The sequence below is a fragment of the Danio rerio genome, chromosome 10, assembly GCF_052040795.2.
Source record: "Danio rerio strain M-AB ecotype USA chromosome 10, GRCz13ab, whole genome shotgun sequence".
Lineage (NCBI taxonomy): Eukaryota > Metazoa > Chordata > Actinopteri > Cypriniformes > Danionidae > Danio > Danio rerio.
Genome location: NC_141030.1, coordinates 41,130,722 through 41,153,878, shown reverse-complemented (window position 1 = coordinate 41,153,878; position 23,157 = coordinate 41,130,722). Strand labels below are relative to the sequence as shown.

At 41.5% G+C, this 23,157-nt stretch overlaps 2 protein-coding genes and 2 long non-coding RNA genes across 4 annotated transcripts in view; 3 read left to right on the top strand and 1 right to left on the bottom strand.

The window, feature by feature from the left end:
• Positions 1 to 19,743, top strand: part of si:dkey-65j4.2 — a 71,569-nt gene extending 51,826 nt beyond the window's left edge. The window contains exon 3 of the mRNA XM_088651128.1: positions 17,672 to 19,743. Coding sequence (XP_088507254.1) covers positions 17,672 to 18,022 — 351 coding nt within the window. The 3' untranslated portion in view covers positions 18,023 to 19,743. The remainder of the gene's footprint in view (positions 1 to 17,671) is intronic.
• cuedc1a (CUE domain containing 1a) overlaps positions 1 to 23,157 on the bottom strand; it is a 529,149-nt gene that overhangs the window by 227,022 nt on the left and 278,970 nt on the right. The window lies entirely within an intron of this gene.
• LOC148679647 (uncharacterized) lies at positions 4,868 to 8,350 on the top strand. The gene is made up of 3 exons (XR_015944880.1): positions 4,868 to 6,096; positions 6,193 to 6,730; positions 7,347 to 8,350. It is a non-coding gene; the product is annotated as an uncharacterized LOC148679647 (long non-coding RNA).
• Positions 12,065 to 14,497, top strand: LOC148679646 (uncharacterized). The gene is made up of 3 exons (XR_015944881.1): positions 12,065 to 12,354; positions 13,097 to 13,472; positions 13,565 to 14,497. It is a non-coding gene; the product is annotated as an uncharacterized LOC148679646 (long non-coding RNA).

The window sequence follows — 23,157 nt, the reverse complement described above, 5'->3', positions numbered from 1 at the left end:
AAGTGTGCACGCAAAACATGCGACACAAGCTAAACATGTGTCGCAGAAATAGAAACGGTGTCTAAAACCTAAATGTCACGAAAAAAGTCAAATATGTGAAGTGCACGCAAAACATGCGACACAAGCTAAACATGTGTCGCAAAAATAGAAACGGTGTGTAAAATAGAAATGTCACAAAGCTAGGCTGCTATGATCAGTCAGGTTGCCTTGTGTGCTCTGACTGGTCAGTTGGACCCTGGGTCCTCTGGTTGGTCAGGTGGCCGTACGTGCGCTTATTAATCTGAAAGCTGATGTGCTCTTCATGGGCCGTACGTGCGCTGATTAATCTGAAAGCTGATGTGCTCTCTTGATCGACCGGTTGGCCTGGGGTGCTCTGATTGGTCAGGAGGCAGCTGTGTGCACTGGCTGGTCAAGTGCCTTACACCGTGCCTTCGCAAAACATGCGGCGCAAGCTAAACATGTGTCGCAAAAATAGAAACGGTGTCTAAAATAGAAATGTCACGAAAAAAATCGAAAATGTGAAGTGTGCACAAAAACATGCGACGCAAGCTAATCATGTGTCGCAGAAATAGAAACGGTGTCTAAAATCTAAATGTCACGAAAAAAAACGAAAATTCGAAGTGCACGCAAAACATGCGACACAAGCTAAACATGTGTCGCAAAAATAGAAACGGTGTCTAAAATAGAAATGTCACGAAAAAAATAAAAAATGTGAAGTGCACGCAAAACATGCGACACAAGCTAAACATGTGTCGCAAAAATAGAAACGGTGTCTAAAATAGAAATGTCACGAAAAAAATCTAAAATGTGAAGTGCACGCAAAACATGCGACACAAGCTAAACATGTGTCGCAGAAATAGAAACGGTGTCTAAAACCTAAATGTCACGAAAAAAGTCAAATATGTGAAGTGCACGCAAAACATGCGACACAAGCTAAACATGTGTCGCAAAAATAGAAACGGTGTGTAAAATAGAAATGTCACAAAGCTAGGGTGCTATGATCAGTCAGGTTGCCTTGTGTGCTCTGACTGGTCAGTTGGACCCTGGGTCCTCTGGTTGGTCAGGTGGCCGTACGTGCGCTTATTAATCTGAAAGCTGATGTGCTCTTCATGGGCCGTACGTGCGCTGATTAATCTGAAAGCTGATGTGCTCTCTTGATCGACCGGTTGGCCTGGGGTGCTCTGATTGGTCAGGAGGCAGCTGTGTGCACTGGCTGGTCAAGTGCCTTACACCGTGCCTTCGCAAAACATGCGACGCAAGCTAAACATGTGTCGCAAAAATAGAAACGGTGTCTAAAATAGAAATGTCACAAAAAAAATCGAAAATGTGAAGTGTGCACAAAAACATGCGACGCAAGCTAATCATGTGTCGCAGAAATAGAAACGGTGTCTAAAATCTAAATGTCACGAAAAAAAACGAAAATTCGAAGTGCACGCAAAACATGCGACACAAGCTAAACATGTGTCGCAAAAATAGAAACGGTGTCTAAAATAGAAATGTCACGAAAAAAATCTAAAATGTGAAGTGTGCACGCAAAACATGCGACACAAGCTAAACATGTGTCGCAAAAATAGAAACGGTGTCTAAAACCTAAATGTCACGAAAAAAATCAAATATGTGAAGTGCACGCAAAACATGCGACACAAGCTAAACATGTGTCGCAAAAATAGAAACGGTGTGTAAAATAGAAATGTCACAAAGCTAGGGTGCTATGATCGGTCAGGTTGCCTTGTGTGCTCTGACTGGTCAGTTGGACCCTGGGTCCTCTGGTTGGTCAGGTGGCCGTACGTGCGCTTATTAATCTGAAAGCTGATGTGCTCTTCATGGGCCGTACGTGCGCTGATTAATCTGAAAGCTGATGTGCTCTCTTGATCGACCGGTTGGCCTGGGGTGCTCTGATTGTTCAGGAGGCAGCTGTGTGCACTGGCTGGTCAAGTGCCTTACACCGTACCTTCGCAAAACATGCGACGCAAGCTAAACATGTGTCGCAACAATAGAAACGGTGTCTAAAATAGAAATGTCACGGAAAAAAATCGAAAATGTGAAGTGTGCACAAAAACATGCGACGCAAGCTAATCATGTGTCGCAGAAATAGAAACGGTGTCTAAAATCTAAATGTCACGAAAAAAACGAAAATTCGAAGTGCACGCAAAACATGCGACACAAGCTAAACATGTGTCTCAAAAATAGAAACGGTGTCTAAAATAGAAATGTCACGAAAAAAATAAAAAATGTGAAGTGCACGCAAAACATGCGACACAAGCTAAACATGTGTCGCAAAAATAGAAACGGTGTCTAAAATAGAAATGTCACGAAAAAAATCTAAAATGTGAAATGTGCACGCAAAACATGCGACACAAGCTAAACATGTGTCGCAGAAATAGAAACGGTGTCTAAAACCTAAATGTCACGAAAAAAATCAAATATGTGAAGTGCACGCAAAATATGCGACACAAGCTAAACATGTGTCGCAAAAATAGAAACGGTGTGTAAAATAGAACTGTCACAACGCTAGGGTGCTATGATCGGTCAGGTTGCCTTGTGTGCTCTGACTGGTCAGTTGGACCCTGGGTCCTCTGGTTGGTCAGGTGGCCGTACGTGCGCTTATTAATCTGAAAGCTGATGTGCTCTTCATGGGCCGTACGTGCGCTGATTAATCTGAAAGCTGATGTGCTCTCTTGATCGACCGGTTGGCCTGGGGTGCTCTGATTGGTCAGGAGGCAGCTGTGTGCACTGGCTGGTCAAGTGCCTTACACCGTGCCTTCGCAAAACATGCGACGCAAGCTAAACATGTGTCGCAAAAATAGAAACGGTGTCTAAAATAGAAATGTCACGAAAAAAATCGAAAATGTGAAGTGTGCACCAAAACATACGACACAAGCTAAACATGTGTCGCAAAAATAGAAACGGTGTCTAAAATAGAAATGTCACGAAAAAAATCGAAAATGTGAAATGTGCACAAAAACATGCGACGCAAGCTAAACATGTGTCGCAAAAATAGAAACGGTGTCTAAAATAGAAATGTCACGAAAAAAATAAAATATGTGAAGTGCACGCAAAACATGCGACACAAGCTAAACATGTGTCGCAAAAATAGAAACGGCGTCTAAAATAGAAATGTCACGAAAAAAATCTAAAATGTGAAGTGTGCACGCAAAACATGCGACACAAGCTAAACATGTGTCGCAGAAATAGAAACGGTGTCTAAAACCTAAATGTCACGAAAAAAATCAAATATGTGAAGTGTGCACGCAAAACATGCGACACAAGCTAAACATGTGTCGCAGAAATAAAAACGGTGTCTAAAACCTAAATGTCACGAAAAAAATCGAGAATTCGAAGTGCACGCAAAACATGCGACACAAGCTAAACATGTGTCGCAAAAATAGAAACGTTGTCTAAAATAGAAATGTCACAAAGCTAGGGTGCTATGATCGGTCAGGTTGCCTTGTGTGCTCTGACTGGTCAGTTGGACCCTGGGTCCTCTGGTTGGTCAGGTGGCCGTACGTGCGCTTATTAATCTGAAAGCTGATGTGCTCTTCATGGGCCGTACGTGCGCTGATTAATCTGAAAGCTGATGTGCTCTCTTGATCGACCGGTTGGCCTGGGGTGCTCTGATTGGTCAGGAGGCAGCTGTGTGCACTGGCTGGTCAAGTGCCTTACACCGTGCCTTCGCAAAACATGCGGCGCAAGCTAAACATGTGTCGCAAAAATAGAAACGGTGTCTAAAATCTAAATGTCACGAAAAAAATCGAAAATGTGAAGTGTGCACAAAAACATGCGACGCAAGCTAATCATGTGTCGCAGAAATAGAAACGGTGTCTAAAATCTAAATGTCACGAAAAAAAACGAAAATTCGAAGTGCACGCAAAACATGCGACACAAGCTAAACATGTGTCGCAAAAATAGAAACGGTGTCTAAAATAGAAATGTCACGAAAAAAATAAAAAATGTGAAGTGCACGCAAAACATGCGACACAAGCTAAACATGTGTCGCAAAAATAGAAACGGCGTCTAAAATAGAAATGTCACGAAAAAAATCGAAAATGTGAAATGTGCACGCAAAACATGCGACACAAGCTAAACGTGTCGCAGAAATAGAAACGGTGTCTAAAACCTAAATGTCATGAAAAAAATCAAATATGTGAAGTGCACGCAAAACATGCGACACAAGCTAAACATGTGTCGCATAAATAGAAACGGTGTGTAAAATAGAAATGTCACAAAGCTGGGGTGCTATGATCGGTCAGGTTGCCTTGTGTGCTCTGAGTGGTCAGTTGGACCCTGGGTCCTCTGGTTGGTCAGGTGGCCGTACGTGCGCTTATTAATCTGAAAGCTGATGTGCTCTTCATGGGCCGTACGTGCGCTGATTAATCTGAAAGCTGATGTGCTCTCTTGATCGACCGGTTGGCCTGGGGTGCTCTGATTGGTCAGGAGGCAGCTGTGTGCAATGGCTGGTCAAGTGCCTTACACCGTGCCTTTGCAAAACATGCGACGCAAGCTAAACATGTGTCGCAAAAATAGAAACGGTGTCTAAAATAGAAATGTCACGAAAAAAATCGAAAATGTGAAGTGTGCACAAAAACATGCGACGCAAGCTAATCATGTGTCGCAGAAATAGAAACGGTGTCTAAAATCTAAATGTCACGAAAAAAATCGAAAATTCGAAGTGCACGCAAAACATGCGACACAAGCTAAACATGTGTCGCAAAAATAGAAACGGTGTCTAAAATAGAAATGTCACGAAAAAAATCTAAAATGTGAAGTGCACGCAAAACATGCGACACAAGCTAAACATGTGTCGCAGAAATAGAAACGGTGTCTAAAACCTAAATGTCACGAAAAAAGTCAAATATGTGAAGTGCACGCAAAACATGCGACACAAGCTAAACATGTGTCGCAAAAATAGAAACGGTGTGTAAAATAGAAATGTCACAAAGCTAGGGTGCTATGATCAGTCAGGTTGCCTTGTGTGCTCTGACTGGTCAGTTGGACCCTGGGTCCTCTGGTTGGTCAGGTGGCCGTACGTGCGCTTATTAATCTGAAAGCTGATGTGCTCTTCATGGGCCGTACGTGCGCTGATTAATCTGAAAGCTGATGTGCTCTCTTGATCGACCGGTTGGCCTGGGGTGCTCTGATTGGTCAGGAGGCAGCTGTGTGCACTGGCTGGTCAAGTGCCTTACACCGTGCCTTCGCAAAACATGCGGCGCAAGCTAAACATGTGTCGCAAAAATAGAAACGGTGTCTAAAATGGAAATGTCACGAAAAAAATCGAAAATGTGAAGTGTGCACAAAAACATGCGACGCAAGCTAATCATGTGTCGCAGAAATAGAAACGGTGTCTAAAATCTAAATGTCACGAAAAAAAACGAAAATTCGAAGTGCACGCAAAACATGCGACACAAGCTAAACATGTGTCGCAAAAATAGAAACGGTGTCTAAAATAGAAATGTCACGAAAAAAATAAAAAATGTGAAGTGCACGCAAAACATGCGACACAAGCTAAACATGTGTCGCAAAAATAGAAACGGCGTCTAAAATAGAAATGTCACGAAAAAAATCTAAAATGTGAAGTGTGCACGCAAAACATGCGACACAAGCTAAACATGTGTCGCAGAAATAGAAACGGTGTCTAAAACCTAAATGTCACGAAAAAAATCAAATATGTGAAGTGCACGCAAAACATGCGACACAAGCTAAACATGTGTCGCATAAATAGAAACGGTGTGTAAAATAGAAATGTCACAAAGCTAGGGTGCTATGATCGGTCAGGTTGCCTTGTGTGCTCTGACTTGTCAGTTGGACCCTGGGTCCTCTGGTTGGTCAGGTGGCCGTACGTGCGCTTATTAATCTGAAAGCTGATGTGCTCTTCATGGGCCGTACGTGCGCTGATTAATCTGAAAGCTGATGTGCTCTCTTGATCGACCGGTTGGCCTGGGGTGCTCTGATTGGTCAGGAGGCAGCTGTGTGCACTGGCTGGTCAAGTGCCTTACACCGTGCCTTTGCAAAACATGCGACGCAAGCTAAACATGTGTCGCAAAAATAGAAACGGTGTCTAAAATAGAAATGTCACGAAAAAAATCGAAAATGTGAAGTGTGCACCAAAACATGCGACACAAGCTAAACATGTGTCGCAAAAATAGAAACGGTGTCTAAAATAGAAATGTCACGAAAAAAATCGAAAATGTGAAGTGTGCACCAAAACATGCGACACAAGCTAATCATGTGTCGCAGAAATAGAAACGGTGTCTAAAATCTAAATGTCAAAAAAAAAATCGAAAATTCGAAGTGCACGCAAAACATGCGACACAAGCTAAACATGTGTCGCAAAAATAGAAACAGTGTCTGAAATAGAAATGTCACGAAAAGAAAAAAAAAATGTGAAGTGCACGCAAAACATGAGACACAAGCTAAACATGTGTCGCAAAAATAGAAACGGTGTCTAAAATAGAAATGTCACGAAAAAAATCTAAAATGTGAAGTGTGCACGCAAAACATGCGACACAAGCTAAACATGTGTCGCAGAAATAGAAACGGTGTCTAAAACCTAAATGTCACGAAAAAAGTCAAATATGTGAAGTGCACGCAAAACATGCGACACAAGCTAAACATGTGTCGCAGAAATAGAAACGGTGTCTAAAACCTAAATGTCACGAAAAAAATCAAATATGTGAAGTGCACGCAAAACATGCGACACAAGCTAAACATGTGTCGCATAAATAGAAACGGTGTGTAAAATAGAAATGTCACAAAGCTAGGGTGCTATGATCGGTCAGGTTGCCTTGTGTGCTCTGACTTGTCAGTTGGACCCTGGGTCCTCTGGTTGGTCAGGTGGCCGTACGTGCGCTTATTAATCTGAAAGCTGATGTGCTCTTCATGGGCCGTACGTGCGCTGATTAATCTGAAAGCTGATGTGCTCTCTTGATCGACCGGTTGGCCTGGGGTGCTCTGATTGGTCAGGAGGCAGCTGTGTGCACTGGCTGGTCAAGTGCCTTACACCGTGCCTTTGCAAAACATGCGACGCAAGCTAAACATGTGTCGCAAAAATAGAAACGGTGTCTAAAATAGAAATGTCACGAAAAAAATCGAAAATGTGAAGTGTGCACCAAAACATGCGACACAAGCTAAACATGTGTCGCAAAAATAGAAACGGTGTCTAAAATAGAAATGTCACGAAAAAAATCGAAAATGTGAAGTGTGCACCAAAACATGCGACACAAGCTAATCATGTGTCGCAGAAATAGAAACGGTGTCTAAAATCTAAATGTCAAAAAAAAAATCGAAAATTCGAAGTGCACGCAAAACATGCGACACAAGCTAAACATGTGTCGCAAAAATAGAAACAGTGTCTGAAATAGAAATGTCACGAAAAGAAAAAAAAAATGTGAAGTGCACGCAAAACATGAGACACAAGCTAAACATGTGTCGCAAAAATAGAAACGGTGTCTAAAATAGAAATGTCACGAAAAAAATCTAAAATGTGAAGTGTGCACGCAAAACATGCGACACAAGCTAAACATGTGTCGCAGAAATAGAAACGGTGTCTAAAACCTAAATGTCACGAAAAAAGTCAAATATGTGAAGTGCACGCAAAACATGCGACACAAGCTAAACATGTGTCGCAAAAATAGAAACGGTGTGTAAAATAGAAATGTCACAAAGCTAGGGTGCTATGATCGGTCAGGTTGCCTTGTGTGCTCTGACTGGTCAGTTGGACCCTGGGTCCTCTGGTTGGTCAGGTGGCCGTACGTGCGCTTATTAATCTGAAAGCTGATGTGCTCTTCATGGGCCGTACGTGCGCTGATTAATCTGAAAGCTGATGTGCTCTCTTGATCGACCGGTTGGCCTGGGGTGCTCTGATTGGTCAGGAGGCAGCTGTGTGCACTGGCTGGTCAAGTGCCTTACACCGTGCCTTCGCAAAACATGCGGCGCAAGCTAAACATGTGTCGCAAAAATAGAAACGGTGTCTAAAATAGAAATGTCATGAAAAAAATCGAAAATGTGAAGTGTGCACAAAAACATGCGACGCAAGCTAATCATGTGTCGCAAAAATAGAAACGGTGTCTAAAATCTAAATGTCACGAAAAAAAACGAAAATTCGAAGTGCACGCAAAACATGCGACACAAGCTAAACATGTGTCGCAAAAATAGAAACAGTGTCTGAAATAGAAATGTCACGAAAAAAATAAAAAATGTGAAGTGCACGCAAAACATGCGACACAAGCTAAACATGTGTCGCAAAAATAGAAACGGTGTCTAAAATAGAAATGTCACGAAAAAAATCTAAAATGTGAAGTGTGCACGCAAAACATGCGACACAAGCTAAACATGTGTCGCAAAAATAGAAACGGTGTGTAAAATAGAAATGTCACAAAGCTAGAGTGCTATGATCGGTCAGGTTGCCTTGTGTGCTCTGACTGGTCAGTTGGACCCTGGGTCCTCTGGTTGGTCAGGTGGCCGTACGTGCGCTTATTAATCTGAAAGCTGATGTGCTCTTCATGGGCCGTACGTGCGCTGATTAATCTGAAAGCTGATGTGCTCTCTTGATCGACCGGTTGGCCTGGGGTGCTCTGATTGGTCAGGAGGCAGCTGTGTGCACTGGCTGGTCAAGTGCCTTACACCGTACCTTCGCAAAACATGCGACGCAAGCTAAACATGTGTCGCAACAATAGAAACGGTGTCTAAAATAGAAATGTCACGAAAAAAATCGAAAATGTGAAGTGTGCACAAAAACATGCGACGCAAGCTAATCATGTGTCGCAGAAATAGAAACGGTGTCTAAAATCTAAATGTCACGAAAAAAACGTAAATTCGAAGTGCACGCAAAACATGCGACACAAGCTAAACATGTGTCGCAAAAATAGAAACGGTGTCTAAAATAGAAATGTCACGAAAAAAATCGAAAATGTGAAGTGTGCACCAAAACATGCGACACAAGCTAAACATGTGTCGCAAAAATAAAAACGGTGTCTAAAATAGAAATGTCACTAAAAAAAACGAAAATGTGAAGTGTGCACCAAAACATGCAGGGCAAGCTAATCATGTGTCGCAGAAATAGAAACGGTGTCTAAAATCTAAATGTCACGAAAAAAATCAAAATTTCGAAGTGCACGCAAAACATGCGACACAAGCTAAACATCTGTCGCAAAAATAGAAATGTTGTCTAAAATAGAAATGTCACAAAGCTAGGGTGCTATGATCGGTCAGGTTGCCTTGTGTGCTCTGACTGGTCAGTTGGACCCTGGGTCCTCTGGTTGGTCAGGTGGCCGTACGTGCGCTTATTAATCTGAAAGCTGATGTGCTCTTCATGGGCCGTACGTGCGCTGATTAATCTGAAAGCTGATGTGCTCTCTTGATCGACCGGTTGGCCTGGGGTGCTCTGATTGGTCAGGAGGCAGCTGTGTGCACTGGCTGGTCAAGTGCCTTACACCGTGCCTTCGCAAAACATGCGACGCAAGCTAAACATGTGTCGCAACAATAGAAACGGTGTCTAAAATAGAAATGTCACGAAAAAAATCGAAAATGTGAAGTGTGCACAAAAACATGCGACGCAAGCTAATCATGTGTCGCAGAAATAGAAACGGGGTCTAAAATCTAAATTTCACGAAAAAAACGAAAATTCGAAGTGCACGCAAAACATGCGACACAAGCTAAACATGTGTCGCAAAAATAGAACATTGTCTAAAATAGAAATGTCACAAAGCTAGGGTGCTATGATCGGTCAGGTTGCCTTGTGTGCTCTGACTGGTCAGTTGGACCCTGGGTCCTCTGGTTGGTCAGGTGGCCGTACGTGCGCTTATTAATCTGAAAGCTGATGTGCTCTTCATGGGCCGTACGTGCGCTGATTAATCTGAAAGCTGATGTGCTCTCTTGATCGACCGGTTGGCCTGGGGTGCTCTGATTGGTCAGGAGGCAGCTGTGTGCACTGGCTGGTCAAGTGCCTTACACCGTGCCTTCGCAAAACATGCGACGCAAGCTAAACATGTGTCGCAAAAATAGAAACGGTGTCTAAAATAGAAATGTCACAAAAAAAATCGAAAATGTGAAGTGTGCACAAAAACATGCGACGCAAGCTAATCATGTGTCGCAGAAATAGAAACGGTGTCTAAAATCTAAATGTCACGAAAAAAATCGAAAATTCGAAGTGCACGCAAAACATGCGACACAAGCTAAACATGTGTCGGAAAACTAGAAACGGTGTCTAAAATAGAAATGTCACGAAAGAAATAAAAAATGTGAAGTGCACGCAAAACATGCGACACAAGCTAAACATGTGTCGCAAAAATAGAAACGGTGTCTAAAATAGAAATGTCACAAAGCTAGGGTGCTATGATCGGTCAGGTTGCCTTGTGTGCTCTGACTGGTCAGTTGGACCCTGGGTCCTCTGGTTGGTCAGGTGGCCGTACGTGCGCTTATTAATCTGAAAGCTGATGTGCTCTTCATGGGCCGTACGTGCGCTGATTAATCTGAAAGCTGATGTGCTCTCTTGATTGACCAGTTGGCCTGGGGTGCTCTGATTGGTCAGGAGGCAGCTGTGTGCACTGGCTGGTCAAGTGCCTTACACCGTGCCTTCGCAAAACATGCGACGCAAGCTAAACATGTGTCGCAAAAATAGAAACGGTGTCTAAAATAGAAATGTCACAAAAAAAATCGAAAATGTGAAGTGTGCACAAAAACATGCGACGCAAGCTAATCATGTGTCGCAGAAATAGAAACGGTGTCTAAAATCTAAATGTCACGAAAAAAATCGAAAATTCGAAGTGCACGCAAAACATGCGACACAAGCTAAACATGTGTCGGAAAACTAGAAACGGTGTCTAAAATAGAAATGTCACGAAAGAAATAAAAAATGTGAAGTGCACGCAAAACATGCGACACAAGCTAAACATGTGTCGCAAAAATAGAAACGGTGTCTAAAATAGAAATGTCACAAAGCTAGGGTGCTATGATCGGTCAGGTTGCCTTGTGTGCTCTGACTGGTCAGTTGGACCCTGGGTCCTCTGGTTGGTCAGGTGGCCGTACGTGCGCTTATTAATCTGAAAGCTGATGTGCTCTTCATGGGCCGTACGTGCGCTGATTAATCTGAAAGCTGATGTGCTCTCTTGATTGACCAGTTGGCCTGGGGTGCTCTGATTGGTCAGGAGGCAGCTGTGTGCACTGGCTGGTCAAGTGCCTTACACCGTGCCTTCGCAAAACATGCGACGCAAGCTAAACATGTGTCGCAAAAATAGAAACGGTGTCTAAAATAGAAATGTCACGAAAAAAATCGAAAATGTGAAGTGTGCACAAAAACATGCGACGCAAGCTAATCATGTGTCGCAAAAATAGAAACGGTGTCTAAAATAGAAATGTCACGAAAAAAATCGAAAATGTGAAGTGTGCACAAAAACATGCGACGCAAGCTAAACATGTGTCGCAGAAATAGAAACGGTGTCTAAAATCTAAATGTCACGAAAAAAATCGAAAATTCGAAGTGCACGCAAAACATGCGACACAAGCTAAACATGTGTCGCAAAAATAGAAACGTTGTCTAAAATAGAAATGTCACAAAGCTAGGGTGCTATGATCGGTCAGGTTGCCTTGTGTGCTCTGACTGGTCAGTTGGACCCTGGGTCCTCTGGTTGGTCAGGTGGCCGTACGTGCGCTTATTAATCTGAAAGCTGATGTGATCTTCATGGGCCGTACGTGCGCTGATTAATCTGAAAGCTGATGTGCTCTCTTGATCGACCGGTTGGCCTGGGGTGCTCTGATTGGTCAGGAGGCAGCTGTGTGCACTGGCTGGTCAAGTGCCTTACACCGTGCCTTCGCAAAACATGCGACGCAAGCTAAACATGTGTCGCAAAAATAGAAACGGTGTCTAAAATAGAAATGTCACGAAAAAAATCGAAAATGTGAAGTGTGCACAAAAACATGCGACGCAAGCTAATCATGTGTCGCAGAAATAGAAACGGTGTCTAAAATCTAAATTTCACGAAAAAAACGAAAATTCGAAGTGCACGCAAAACATGCGACACAAGCTAAACATGTGTCGCAAAAATAGAAACGTTGTCTAAAATAGAAATGTCACAAAGCTAGGGTGCTATGATCGGTCAGGTTGCCTTGTGTGCTCTGACTGGTCAGTTGGACCCTGGGTCCTCTGGTTGGTCAGGTGGCCGTACGTGCGCTTATTAATCTGAAAGCTGATGTGCTCTTCATGGGCCGTACGTGCGCTGATTAATCTGAAAGCTGATGTGCTCTCTTGATCGACCGGTTGGCCTGGGGTGCTCTGATTGGTCAGGAGGCAGCTGTGTGCACTGGCTGGTCAAGTGCCTTACACCGTGCCTTCGCAAAACATGCGACGCAAGCTAAACATGTGTCGCAAAAATAGAAACGGTGTCTAAAATAGAAATGTCACAAAAAAAATCGAAAATGTGAAGTGTGCACAAAAACATGCGACGCAAGCTAATCATGTGTCGCAGAAATAGAAACGGTGTCTAAAATCTAAATGTCACGAAAAAAATCGAAAATTCGAAGTGCACGCAAAACATGCGACACAAGCTAAACATGTGTCGGAAAAATAGAAACGGTGTCTAAAATAGAAATGTCACGAAAGAAATAAAAAATGTGAAGTGCACGCAAAACATGCGACACAAGCTAAACATGTGTCGCAAAAATAGAAACGGTGTCTAAAATAGAAATGTCACGAAAAAAATCTAAAATGTGAAGTGTGCACGCAAAACATGCGACACAAGCTAAACATGTGTCGCAGAAATAGAAACGGTGTCTAAAACCTAAATGTCACGAAAAAAATCAAATATGTGAAGTGTGCACCAAAACATGCGACACAAGCTAAACATGTGTCGCAAAAATAGAAACGGTGTCTAAAATCTAAATGTCACGAAAAAAATCGAAAATTCGAAGTGCACGCAAAACATGCGACACAAGCTAAACATGTGTCGCAAAAATAGAAACAGTGTCTGAAATAGAAATGTCACGAAAAAAATAAAAAATGTGAAGTGCACGCAAAACATGCGACACAAGCTAAACATGTGTCGCAGAAATAGAAACGGTGTGTAAAATAGAAATGTCACAAAGCTAGGGTGCTATGATCGGTCAGGTTGCCTTGTGTGCTCTGACTGGTCAGTTGGACCCTGGGTCCTCTGGTTGGTCAGGTGGCCGTACGTGCGCTTATTAATCTGAAAGCTGATGTGCTCTTCATGGGCCTTACGTGCGCTGATTAATCTGAAAGCTGATGTGCTCTCTTGATCGACCGGTTGGCCTGGGGTGCTCTGATTGGTCAGGAGGCAGCTGTGTGCACTGGCTGGTCAAGTGCCTTACACCGTGCCTTCGCAAAACATGCGACGCAAGCTAAACATGTGTCGCAAAAATAGAAACGGTGTCTAAAATAGAAATGTCACGAAAAAAATCGAAAATGTGAAGTGTGCACCAAAACATGCGACACAAGCTAAACATGTGTCGCAAAAATAGAAACGGTGTCTAAAATAGAAATGTCACGAAAAAAATCGAAAATGTGAAGTGTGCACAAAAACATGCGACGCAAGCTAAACATGTGTCGCAGAAATAGAAACGGTGTCTAAAATCTAAATGTCACGAAAAAAATCGAAAATTCGAAGTGCACGCAAAACATGCGACACAAGCTAAACATGTGTCGCAAAAATAGAAACGTTGTCTAAAATAGAAATGTCACAAAGCTAGGGTGCTATGATCGGTCAGGTTGCCTTGTGTGCTCTGACTGGTCAGTTGGACCCTGGGTCCTCTGGTTGGTCAGGTGGCCGTACGTGCGCTTATTAATCTGAAAGCTGATGTGCTCTTCATGGGCCGTACGTGCGCTGATTAATCTGAAAGCTGATGTGCTCTCTTGATCGACCGGTTGGCCTGGGGTGCTCTGATTGGTCAGGAGGCAGCTGTGTGCACTGGCTGGTCAAGTGCCTTACACCGTGCCTTCGCAAAACATGCGACGCAAGCTAAACATGTGTCGCAAAAATAGAAACGGTGTCTAAAATAGAAATGTCACGAAAAAAATCGAAAATGTGAAGTGTGCACAAAAACATGCGACGCAAGCTAATCATGTGTCGCAGAAATAGAAACGGTGTCTAAAATCTAAATGTCACGAAAAAAAACGAAAATTCGAAGTGCACGCAAAACATGCGACACAAGCTAAACATGTGTCGCAAAAATAGAAACGGTGTCTAAAATAGAAATGTCACGAAAAAAATAAAAAATGTGAAGTGCACGCAAAACATGCGACACAAGCTAAACATGTGTCGCAAAAATAGAAACGGTGTCTAAAATAGAAATGTCACGAAAAAAATCTAAAATGTGAAGTGTGCACGCAAAACATGCGACACAAGCTAAACATGTGTGGCAGAAATAGAAACGGTGTCTAAAACCTAAATGTCACGAAAAAAATCAAATATGTGAAGTGCACGCAAAACATGCGACACAAGCTAAACATGTGTCGCAAAAATAGAAACGGTGTGTAAAATAGAAATGTCACAAAGCTAGGGTGCTATGATCGGTCAGGTTGCGTTGTGTGCTCTGACTGATCAGTTGGACCCTGGGTCCTCTGGTTGGTCAGGTGGCCGTACGTGCGCTTATTAATCTGAAAGCTGATGTGCTCTTCATGGGCCGTACGTGCGCTGATTAATCTGAAAGCTGATGTGCTCTCTTGATCGACCGGTTGGCCTGGGGTGCTCTGATTGGTCAGGAGGCAGCTGTGTGCACTGGCTGGTCAAGTGCCTTACACCGTGCCTTTGCAAAACATGCGACGCAAGCTAAACATGTGTCGCAGAAATAGAAACGGTGTCTAAAATCGAAATGTCACGAAAAAAACGAAAATGTCAAGTCTGCACCAAAACATGCGACGCAAGCTAAACATGTGTCGCAAAAATAGAAACGTGTCTAAAATCTAAATGTCACAAAAAAATCGAAAATGTCAAGTGTGCACCAAAACATGCGACGCAAGCTAATCATGTGTTGCATAAATAGAAATGGCCACTGTGCCATATCGTGCAAAGTTAGGACACAAAGCTAGGGTGCTCTGATTGGTCAGGAGGCAGCTGTGTGCACTGGCTGGTCAAGTGCCTTACACCGTGCCCTCGCAAAACGTGTGACGCAAGCTAATCATGTGTCGCAGAAATAGAAATGGTTTTTATAATCTAAATGTCACGAAAAAAATCGAAAATGTGAAGTGCACACAAAACATGCGACGCAAGCTAAACATGTGTCGCAAAAATAGAAACGGTGTCTAAAATCGTAATGTCACGAAAAAAAAGAAAATGTCAAGTGTGCACCAAAACATGCGACGTAAGCTAAACATGTGTCGCAAAAATAGAAACGTGTCAAATCTAAATGTCACGAAAAAAACGAAAATGTCAAGTGTGCACCTAAACATGTGTCGCAAAAATAGAACCGGTGTCTAAAATCGAAATGTCACAAAAAAAATAGAAAATTTCAAGTGTGCACCAAAACATGCGACGCAAGCTAATCATGTGTCGCATAAATAGAAATGGCCACAGTGCCGTATCGTGCAAAGTTAGGACACAAAGCTAGGGTGCTCTGATTGGTCAGGTTGCCTTGTGTGCTCTGACTGGTCAGTTGGACCCTGGGTCTTCTGGTTGGTCAGGTGGCCGTATGTGCGCTTATTAATCTGAAAGCTGATGTGCTCTTCATGGGTCGTACGTGCGCTGATTAATATGAAAGCTGATGTGCTCTCTTGATCGACTGGGTGGCCTGGGGTGCTCTGATTGGTCAGGAGGCAGCTGTGTGCACTGGCTGGTCAAGTGCCTTACACCGTGCCCTCGCAAAACATGCGACACAAGCTAAACATGTGTCGCAAAAATAGAAACGGTGTCTAAAATCTAAATGTCACGAAAAAAACAAAAATGTCAAGTGTGCACCAAAACATGCAACGCAAGCTAAACGTGTCGCAAAAATAGAAACGGTGTCTAAAATCTAAATGTCAAAAAAAATCGATAATGTGAAGTGCACACAAAACATGCGACGCAAGCTAAACATGTGTCGCAGAAATAGACACGGTGTCTCAAATCGAAATGTCACGAAAAAAACGAAAATGTCAAGTGTGCACCAAAACATGCGACGCAAGCTAATCATGTGTCGCAGAAATAGAAATGGTTTTTATGATCTAAATGTCACGAAAAAATCGAAAATGTGAAGTGCACGCAAAACATGCGACTTAAGCTAAACGTGTCGCAAAAATAGAAACGGTGTCTAAAATCGAAATGTCACGAAAAAAACGAAAATGTCAAGTGTGCACCAAAACATGCGACGCAAGCTAATCATGTGTCGCAGAAATAGAAATGGTTTTTATGATTTAAATGTCACGAAAAAATCAAAAATGTAAAGTGCACGCAAAACATGCGATGCAAGCTAAACATGTGTCGCAAAAATAGAAACGTGTCTAAAATCTAAATGTCACAAAAAAATCGAAAATGTCAAGTGTGCACCAAAACATGCGACGCAAGCTAATAATGTGTCGCATAAATAGAAATGGCCACTGTGCCGTATTGTGCAAAGTTAGGACACAAAGCTAGGGTGCTCTGATTGGTCAGGTTGCCTTGTGTGCTCTGACTGGTCAGTTGGACCCTGGGTCCTCTGGTTGGTCAGGTGGCCGTATGTGCGCTTATTAATCTGAAAGCTGATGTGCTCTTCATGGGCCGTACGTGCGCTGATTAATATGAAAGCTGATGTGCTCTCTTGATCGACTGGGTGGCCTGGGGTGCTCTGATTGGTCAGGAGGCAGCTGTGTGCACTGGCTGGTCAAGTGCCTTACACCGTGCCCTCGCAAAACATGCGACACAAGCTAAACATGTGTCGCAGAAATAGAAACGGTGTCTAAAATTGAAATGTCACGTCTTCACGATGGTTTGTGCAAAAACTCCTGATTAATCTAAACGCTGATGTGCTCTTATATGACACACACACACAAACAAACAGCATCCATGCATGCTCACTCACTTGAGCGTGATATTGTTAGACCTCAGGGCGGCTCCCTTTCAAATTAGACTAGAGCTACCGACCGTTTCCATGCTTTATTCTGAATTTTATTCCTACACCGCAAGAAATCTTGTCGGCTCCCGCGCTGCAGCAGCAGGAATGCAGACCTCCAGTTTGTATTTACCTGGTCTCAGTTCTCGTTCAGTTGAGAAATACTGTGTGCTCTGAGTCAGTTGGAAATACTGCCAAATGTCAGGTTATTTGTTGCGCGACTCCTTACCTCACTTCTCTCTCTCTCAACATTTTCTCATCATGACAATCATGCATACGCATTTGTAGGCATTAAATAAATAATATTTATTATTTAACACTTGCCCCCTATTTAAGTGCATTGTATTTTATGATGGTATAACAGTATTGAAACTGACATCGTTGCTATTTTTAGATCCCGCGGTATAACATATTACCGTATTACCGCCCAAGCCTAGTGCAATACCTAGTTCAACCACTGGATATCAAACTTGCATACTGCACCTTTTAAAGTAGAGCCCATAGCCTTACACAAGGTGTTTCCTATTTATGGTATATTTTTTCTGGCATTGACTTCAAATTAAATGCTTTAGAAAAGTTGAAAGAGTGAAGACATCTTTCTTTTTTTTTTTACTTTTTTTTTTATCCATTTACTATCACTTATCACTTTATTTTATTTTTTTAGGCGGAAGATCAGTATCTAAACCATCTGGACAAAACCTTCATCCGCTCTCTGTGTGTCAGTCTTGGGCTGACATTGTTGATTCAGATCAGTGGGTTCAGCTGGAGCCATCAGTCTGTAGAGATGAAGGCTCAGAGTTCAAGATCAGCACTCTGGCGGATCAATTCCAGAGCAGCAGGACCAGACTGCGATGAGTCCGATGGAGATGTCACTCTCCACTACCGGGCAGTGGATGGAAATTTTCTCAACACAGTTGGAGAGGCCGTCAAACTCCTCAGCTACACAGATGAAGGAATGTCTTTACAATCTGTTCAGCTCAGCCGTTATCATGCCTCTACATGCGCCGTCACGTAAAATGACATTTAAGCTCACATTATTAGCATTTAGCAGTGAATAAAGCTCATGAGCTATACCTGAGGTGAGCATTGTCATCGTTTACCCTGTTGTTCAGCTGTAAAAAAAATAGAAGCGGTTTCTAAAATAGAGATTTCAGGTTGGTCAGGGCAAAAACTCTCACCTTTTAATGTGGGGATGTCGTCAATCTTGTAACCTATACCTAGTTAAACCACCGGGTGTCAAACTTGCATACTATGTAAAGGTGCTGGTCATATAATTAGAATATCTTCAGGAAGTCGATCTGTTTCACTAATAATTCCATTCAAGAAGGGAGACTTGTATATCTGTGGCACTGCTCGCGTGTAATGAGCCCAGGGTGTTCTGACAGTGGCCTCCAGTATTGCTGTTTGGCATATTGCATCTTTCTTTTCACACTGTTTGAAACATTTAGCAGAGTGTTTATTTGATTAAAATAAAAATGAGAAATGTCTTATAATGCCTTCTCTGTTTTATAATATTATACAGTTTCCATCATAGACTTTTGGAGATGTTTGGTGCAGGTTACATCTCAAATAATCAGGTAAAACCATATCACTGTCTCACATAAGTAAACGTAAAAAGCATTTCATGTAGTCATCTTGCACTTTGTGAATGATTTTCTGCGACTTAACTGGTTGAGCTCAAGTGCATCAAATGAGAGGTGATTTAAAAGGGGGTGGGACATGTAATGCTAGAGAGTATATGATTGGTCAAGATTTGATGAGAAACCAGTATGAATTGATGTGGAAAAAAGTCTTTAGCAGTTTGTTACTTCCACCAAAACTGCAAGTGTTAAATCAGTTTTATAGATATAATTTGTGACTCTTTGGAGCACACTAGCTCAGGGGTTCCCAAACTTTTCAGCCCACGGCCACTAAAATAATGCCAATAGCTGTTTCCATCCAGTGCATTTTGGATATGCGCATAAACCGGTTGATGGAAATGCCATGATGCGCATGCATTTTGTAAATACGCATAAACATATGCGCATAACAGATTAGGATAAACTTTTTCTATAAAAAATGTGCATAAACAACGATGGAAACACTTTTACCGCACAAATTTCAGTATGCGCATTGAAAAAGGTCATGTGATTTTGTTAAAAGAGATCATGTGGTGATAAAAATGTGTGTAAATGATCAAACCAGCAGGCTGTGCACACTGTAACGCCATTCTAAAACACCTTCACCATATCAGTATTAGTGTTATTATATTATTAATGACCTCCAGAAACAAGAGCGTCTGTGCTCCGCGTCTGACACCTTCAAACACCGTATGAGACAGTCTCTTCATTATCCATCCAAACTTTTCATTACTACATCGGACGGTAAGAAGAAGCGGCTGCCGTCAGTTCAGGAGGCCAATGAGTTTCTTAAAGCTTATCGGCGCGAGACGACACAAGCTGTGTGAGCAGTACTTATTTTAACTACTGGACACTTGCTAACCTGAGGCTGTTTTTTACTGGATCTGACGTATTGATCTGACATGCGACAATCTGGGCATTTCAGATGATAGTCAATTATACTATTAGAGGTTGGTGAACTATTATTGTTATATGTGTAAAGTTCTATACAAATGTTTCAAGGTGCTTATTTCTACCTATATACCTCGTTTGTATACTCCTGTAATTCTATGAGTCAAATGATGTTCACTAAACATTTTATGACTACTGGGACTCACTAAAGCTCACTTGGCACGGATCATCTTACATTTGTGTGATTTTAAGACTTCCAACACTGTAACTTTCACTGTAACTTTCACTGTAACTTTTTTACCTATCACTGCTTAAGAGAAGCGTTATGTCGACCGTTAATTTTTATACTTGCTGCTTTTGTTAAAGGCTGTTTGTTCTGACCAGTTGTTTCTTTTCATTTATAGGCTTATTTGCATAGTTCTGTGGAGCTGGAGCCCAGTATGCAATTTCATTAAGAGATTGATGTGTAGCAGGTTCTCTGCTATTTAGGTTTTATATTGATAAGTTGATAAGTTTTGTTGTTTTGTTTTTGTTTTATCTTTTCTTTTTTGAAGTACTTCATTTTTCTATCTCATCTCCAACACCTTAAGGGTTACATTTTTTTTCTTCAAGAGACCCATCTTAAAACAACTGATATACAACGGCTTAAAAGAGCATGGGTGGGCCATCTGTATCCCTCAAAGTTTAGTGCGCGAGCAAGAGGTTCCGCTATTTTTATTCATAGAAGTGTCCTTTTTGAGTTGACAGATGTTGTATCCGATCCTAATGGGCGTTATGTCATAATTACCGGCAAACTTCGAGATGTGTCTGTCATTATGGCAAGTATTTATGCCCCTAATTGGGATGACAACATGTTCATATCAAAAAATGTTTCAGCTATTCCTGATATTCAAAACAGACATTATTTCAGGGGGTGATTTTTTTTTTACTTTGTTTGCTTGAGGATCTATCTAAAACTGTCCTGAACAGAGTTCATTAACCAACTCAAATTTTAAACACATTTGCACAACGACTAGGGCTATCTGATCCTTGGAAATCAAAACAGACCACTAACAAGGCCTATTCTTTCTTCTCCAATGTTCATTTTTGCTCACGAATACTCAGGAATAGATTTTTTTCTTGGTAGACAACAGACTTCTTTCCAATAAATCGAGCTGTGAATATCACAGCATCGTAATTTCAGGTCACGCTCCCACTACCGTTCATATAAATTTTTCTCAGTTTACATTTTTTTCTTAACCGTGGCACTTTCCCTTTCGGTTTTTGACTAGAGAGGAATTTAAACAATTTTATATATGTATAAAACATGTATAAGGTGTGCATTGTATTTGAGAACTACATGAACACTTTACAGTTGGTTTTGTGATTGTTTTCATCACAGAATGTCATTAAATGCTAAACTTGCAAACAGAATGAAGCACACAGTTTATTGTAATAATATCAAAATCATTAAGGGTGTGCATTATAATTGAGATTTGCATGGCAGTTTATTTCTGTTACTGATATTTGCCCGTTTTCGACTACTTTTTGGTTAACCTCTAATAAATGTTGCATTGCATCCCTATCACTGCTATCCAGTCCTTAACAATGGCAATCTAAAAATGCTATTTCCGTGTATAAAATTCATGCTATAGATGATCATTTAAAAGAACAACTGTAAATCAATGATCAAGCAGTAAAAATGATATTAAAGAAAATGATAGAAACTTAACCGTTAATGGTTCTCTTTGATGTGTGCATCACTCACAGAAATCAGAATTGAGAGCAATGGGAAGCAACTAAGCATAAATACTTGAACACATGAATACCTGAACACTCCCACAGTCACTGGGAGGAGTTGTGTGTCTTGATGGAGCAAGAATTGCTATTATTAGTTATTTTATTTTTGTCTTTACAAATATTTGATTTCAGCCTGACAAAGGTTTACACAATCTCATATCTAATTGATAAAGAGATTTTCGTGGGGGTAAAATTAATGTGCTTAAGATGAAAAAGTGGTTTCAATCAGTTAGTTTTCATTGCATTAGGGTTGGAACAGAACTGTCAACATGAGTTGAGTTAATTTGCTAATAGCTTTAAAGGGCGCCTGTTTTACCTATTTTTTAATTTTTAAAATAAGATTTTTGTGTGTCTCCAAAATGTGTCTGTAAAGTCTTAGCTCAAAACACCCATCAGATTGTTTATTAGACCTTTTAGAAGTTTGTAATTTTCAGCTTTTGTAGCTGTTTTTGTTGCCTGTGCCTTTAATGCTCCCTGCCTACCGTTTCCAAGTGCTTGTCAGAGTGTGCCTCAATCTCCACCCTCGACTGCGTCAGATAAACAGCACAGTGACAGACATGAAGGAAGCAGATCTCGCGTTACATTTGTGAAAAAAAACTACAGTAAGAAATTTTCCAATGATTATTTGATGTATTTGTTGAGTTGAGTCGATGAGCACGATAGGTCACACACAATGTTGTCTCACACACACACACACACACACGTTTAACTTTGTACTGTTTTTGATATCCGCAATGTTAATGTACAAAATAAACCTGATTTAATGTCCACAAACCAGGATTGAAGCCTCTTCTATTGTAATTTTATTGACATGCGGTTGTGTGATAGACGGTAAAATCGCTGTGTTTCTCAAAACTCATTCTTGATCACATTTGATGATGATTGATGATCACAGAGCGCTGAACAGATCTTTTAATCCCAGTTGCTTTGCACACATCCTGTCTTGTTGATATGACACACGTTAATATGCAGCTGTCAATTAAATCAGTGGCTGGAGAAACAATCACGTTATCGTGGGCCTCAAAACGGGAGGGATTTGGACCCTATTTTAACATCAGAAAAATTTTATTTTAAACCGAGGTCCTGACTCTCTGTGGTCATTAAAAATCCCATTTTTAATGGCCAAATTTGCCCACTGGCCTCTGTCCATCATGGCCTCCTAACTATCCCCAAACCAGTATTGGCTTCATCACTGTCTCCTCTCCACCAATCAGCTGGTGTGTGGTCTGGCGCAAAATATCTGCCATCGCGTCATCCAGGTTGATGCTGCACATTGGTGGTAGATCAGGAGACCCCCCCCCATGTGTAAAGCGCTTTGAGTGCCCAGAAAAGCGCTATATAAATGTAAGGAATTATTATTATGATTATTATTATTATTATCATAAACATTCTTCTCTATGTAAACTGACATTATTATCAGCAATGGTGGGAGTAACGAATTACAACTACTCACGTTACTGTAATTAAGTACATTTTTGGGGTAATTGTACTTTCATGACTAGAATTTTAAGCCTGTAATTTGACTTGTACTTAAGTACAAATTAAGCGGAGTAATACAATTCGTTACTTTTAAAATCACAATTCGTTACAGAGTACTGTAAATAAATCAATATTTCAACCACGCACTGACCAGCATTTCGGTAGCCAATAAAAAAAGCTCATCTTAACGGACCAATAAAGGCCTGGTACATTATTTGAACCGAAAAGCACGTTCAGCCTACTGCAGATTTAAGTGAGCTGACCATCATCATCATACAGTCACAAAGTTATCAATTGTCATATGGAGATTTAAGACAGAAGAAATGAGGAAGAAATAACAGAGGATGAATGCCCATGGCCGTTGGAGCTGGAACTTCATCAC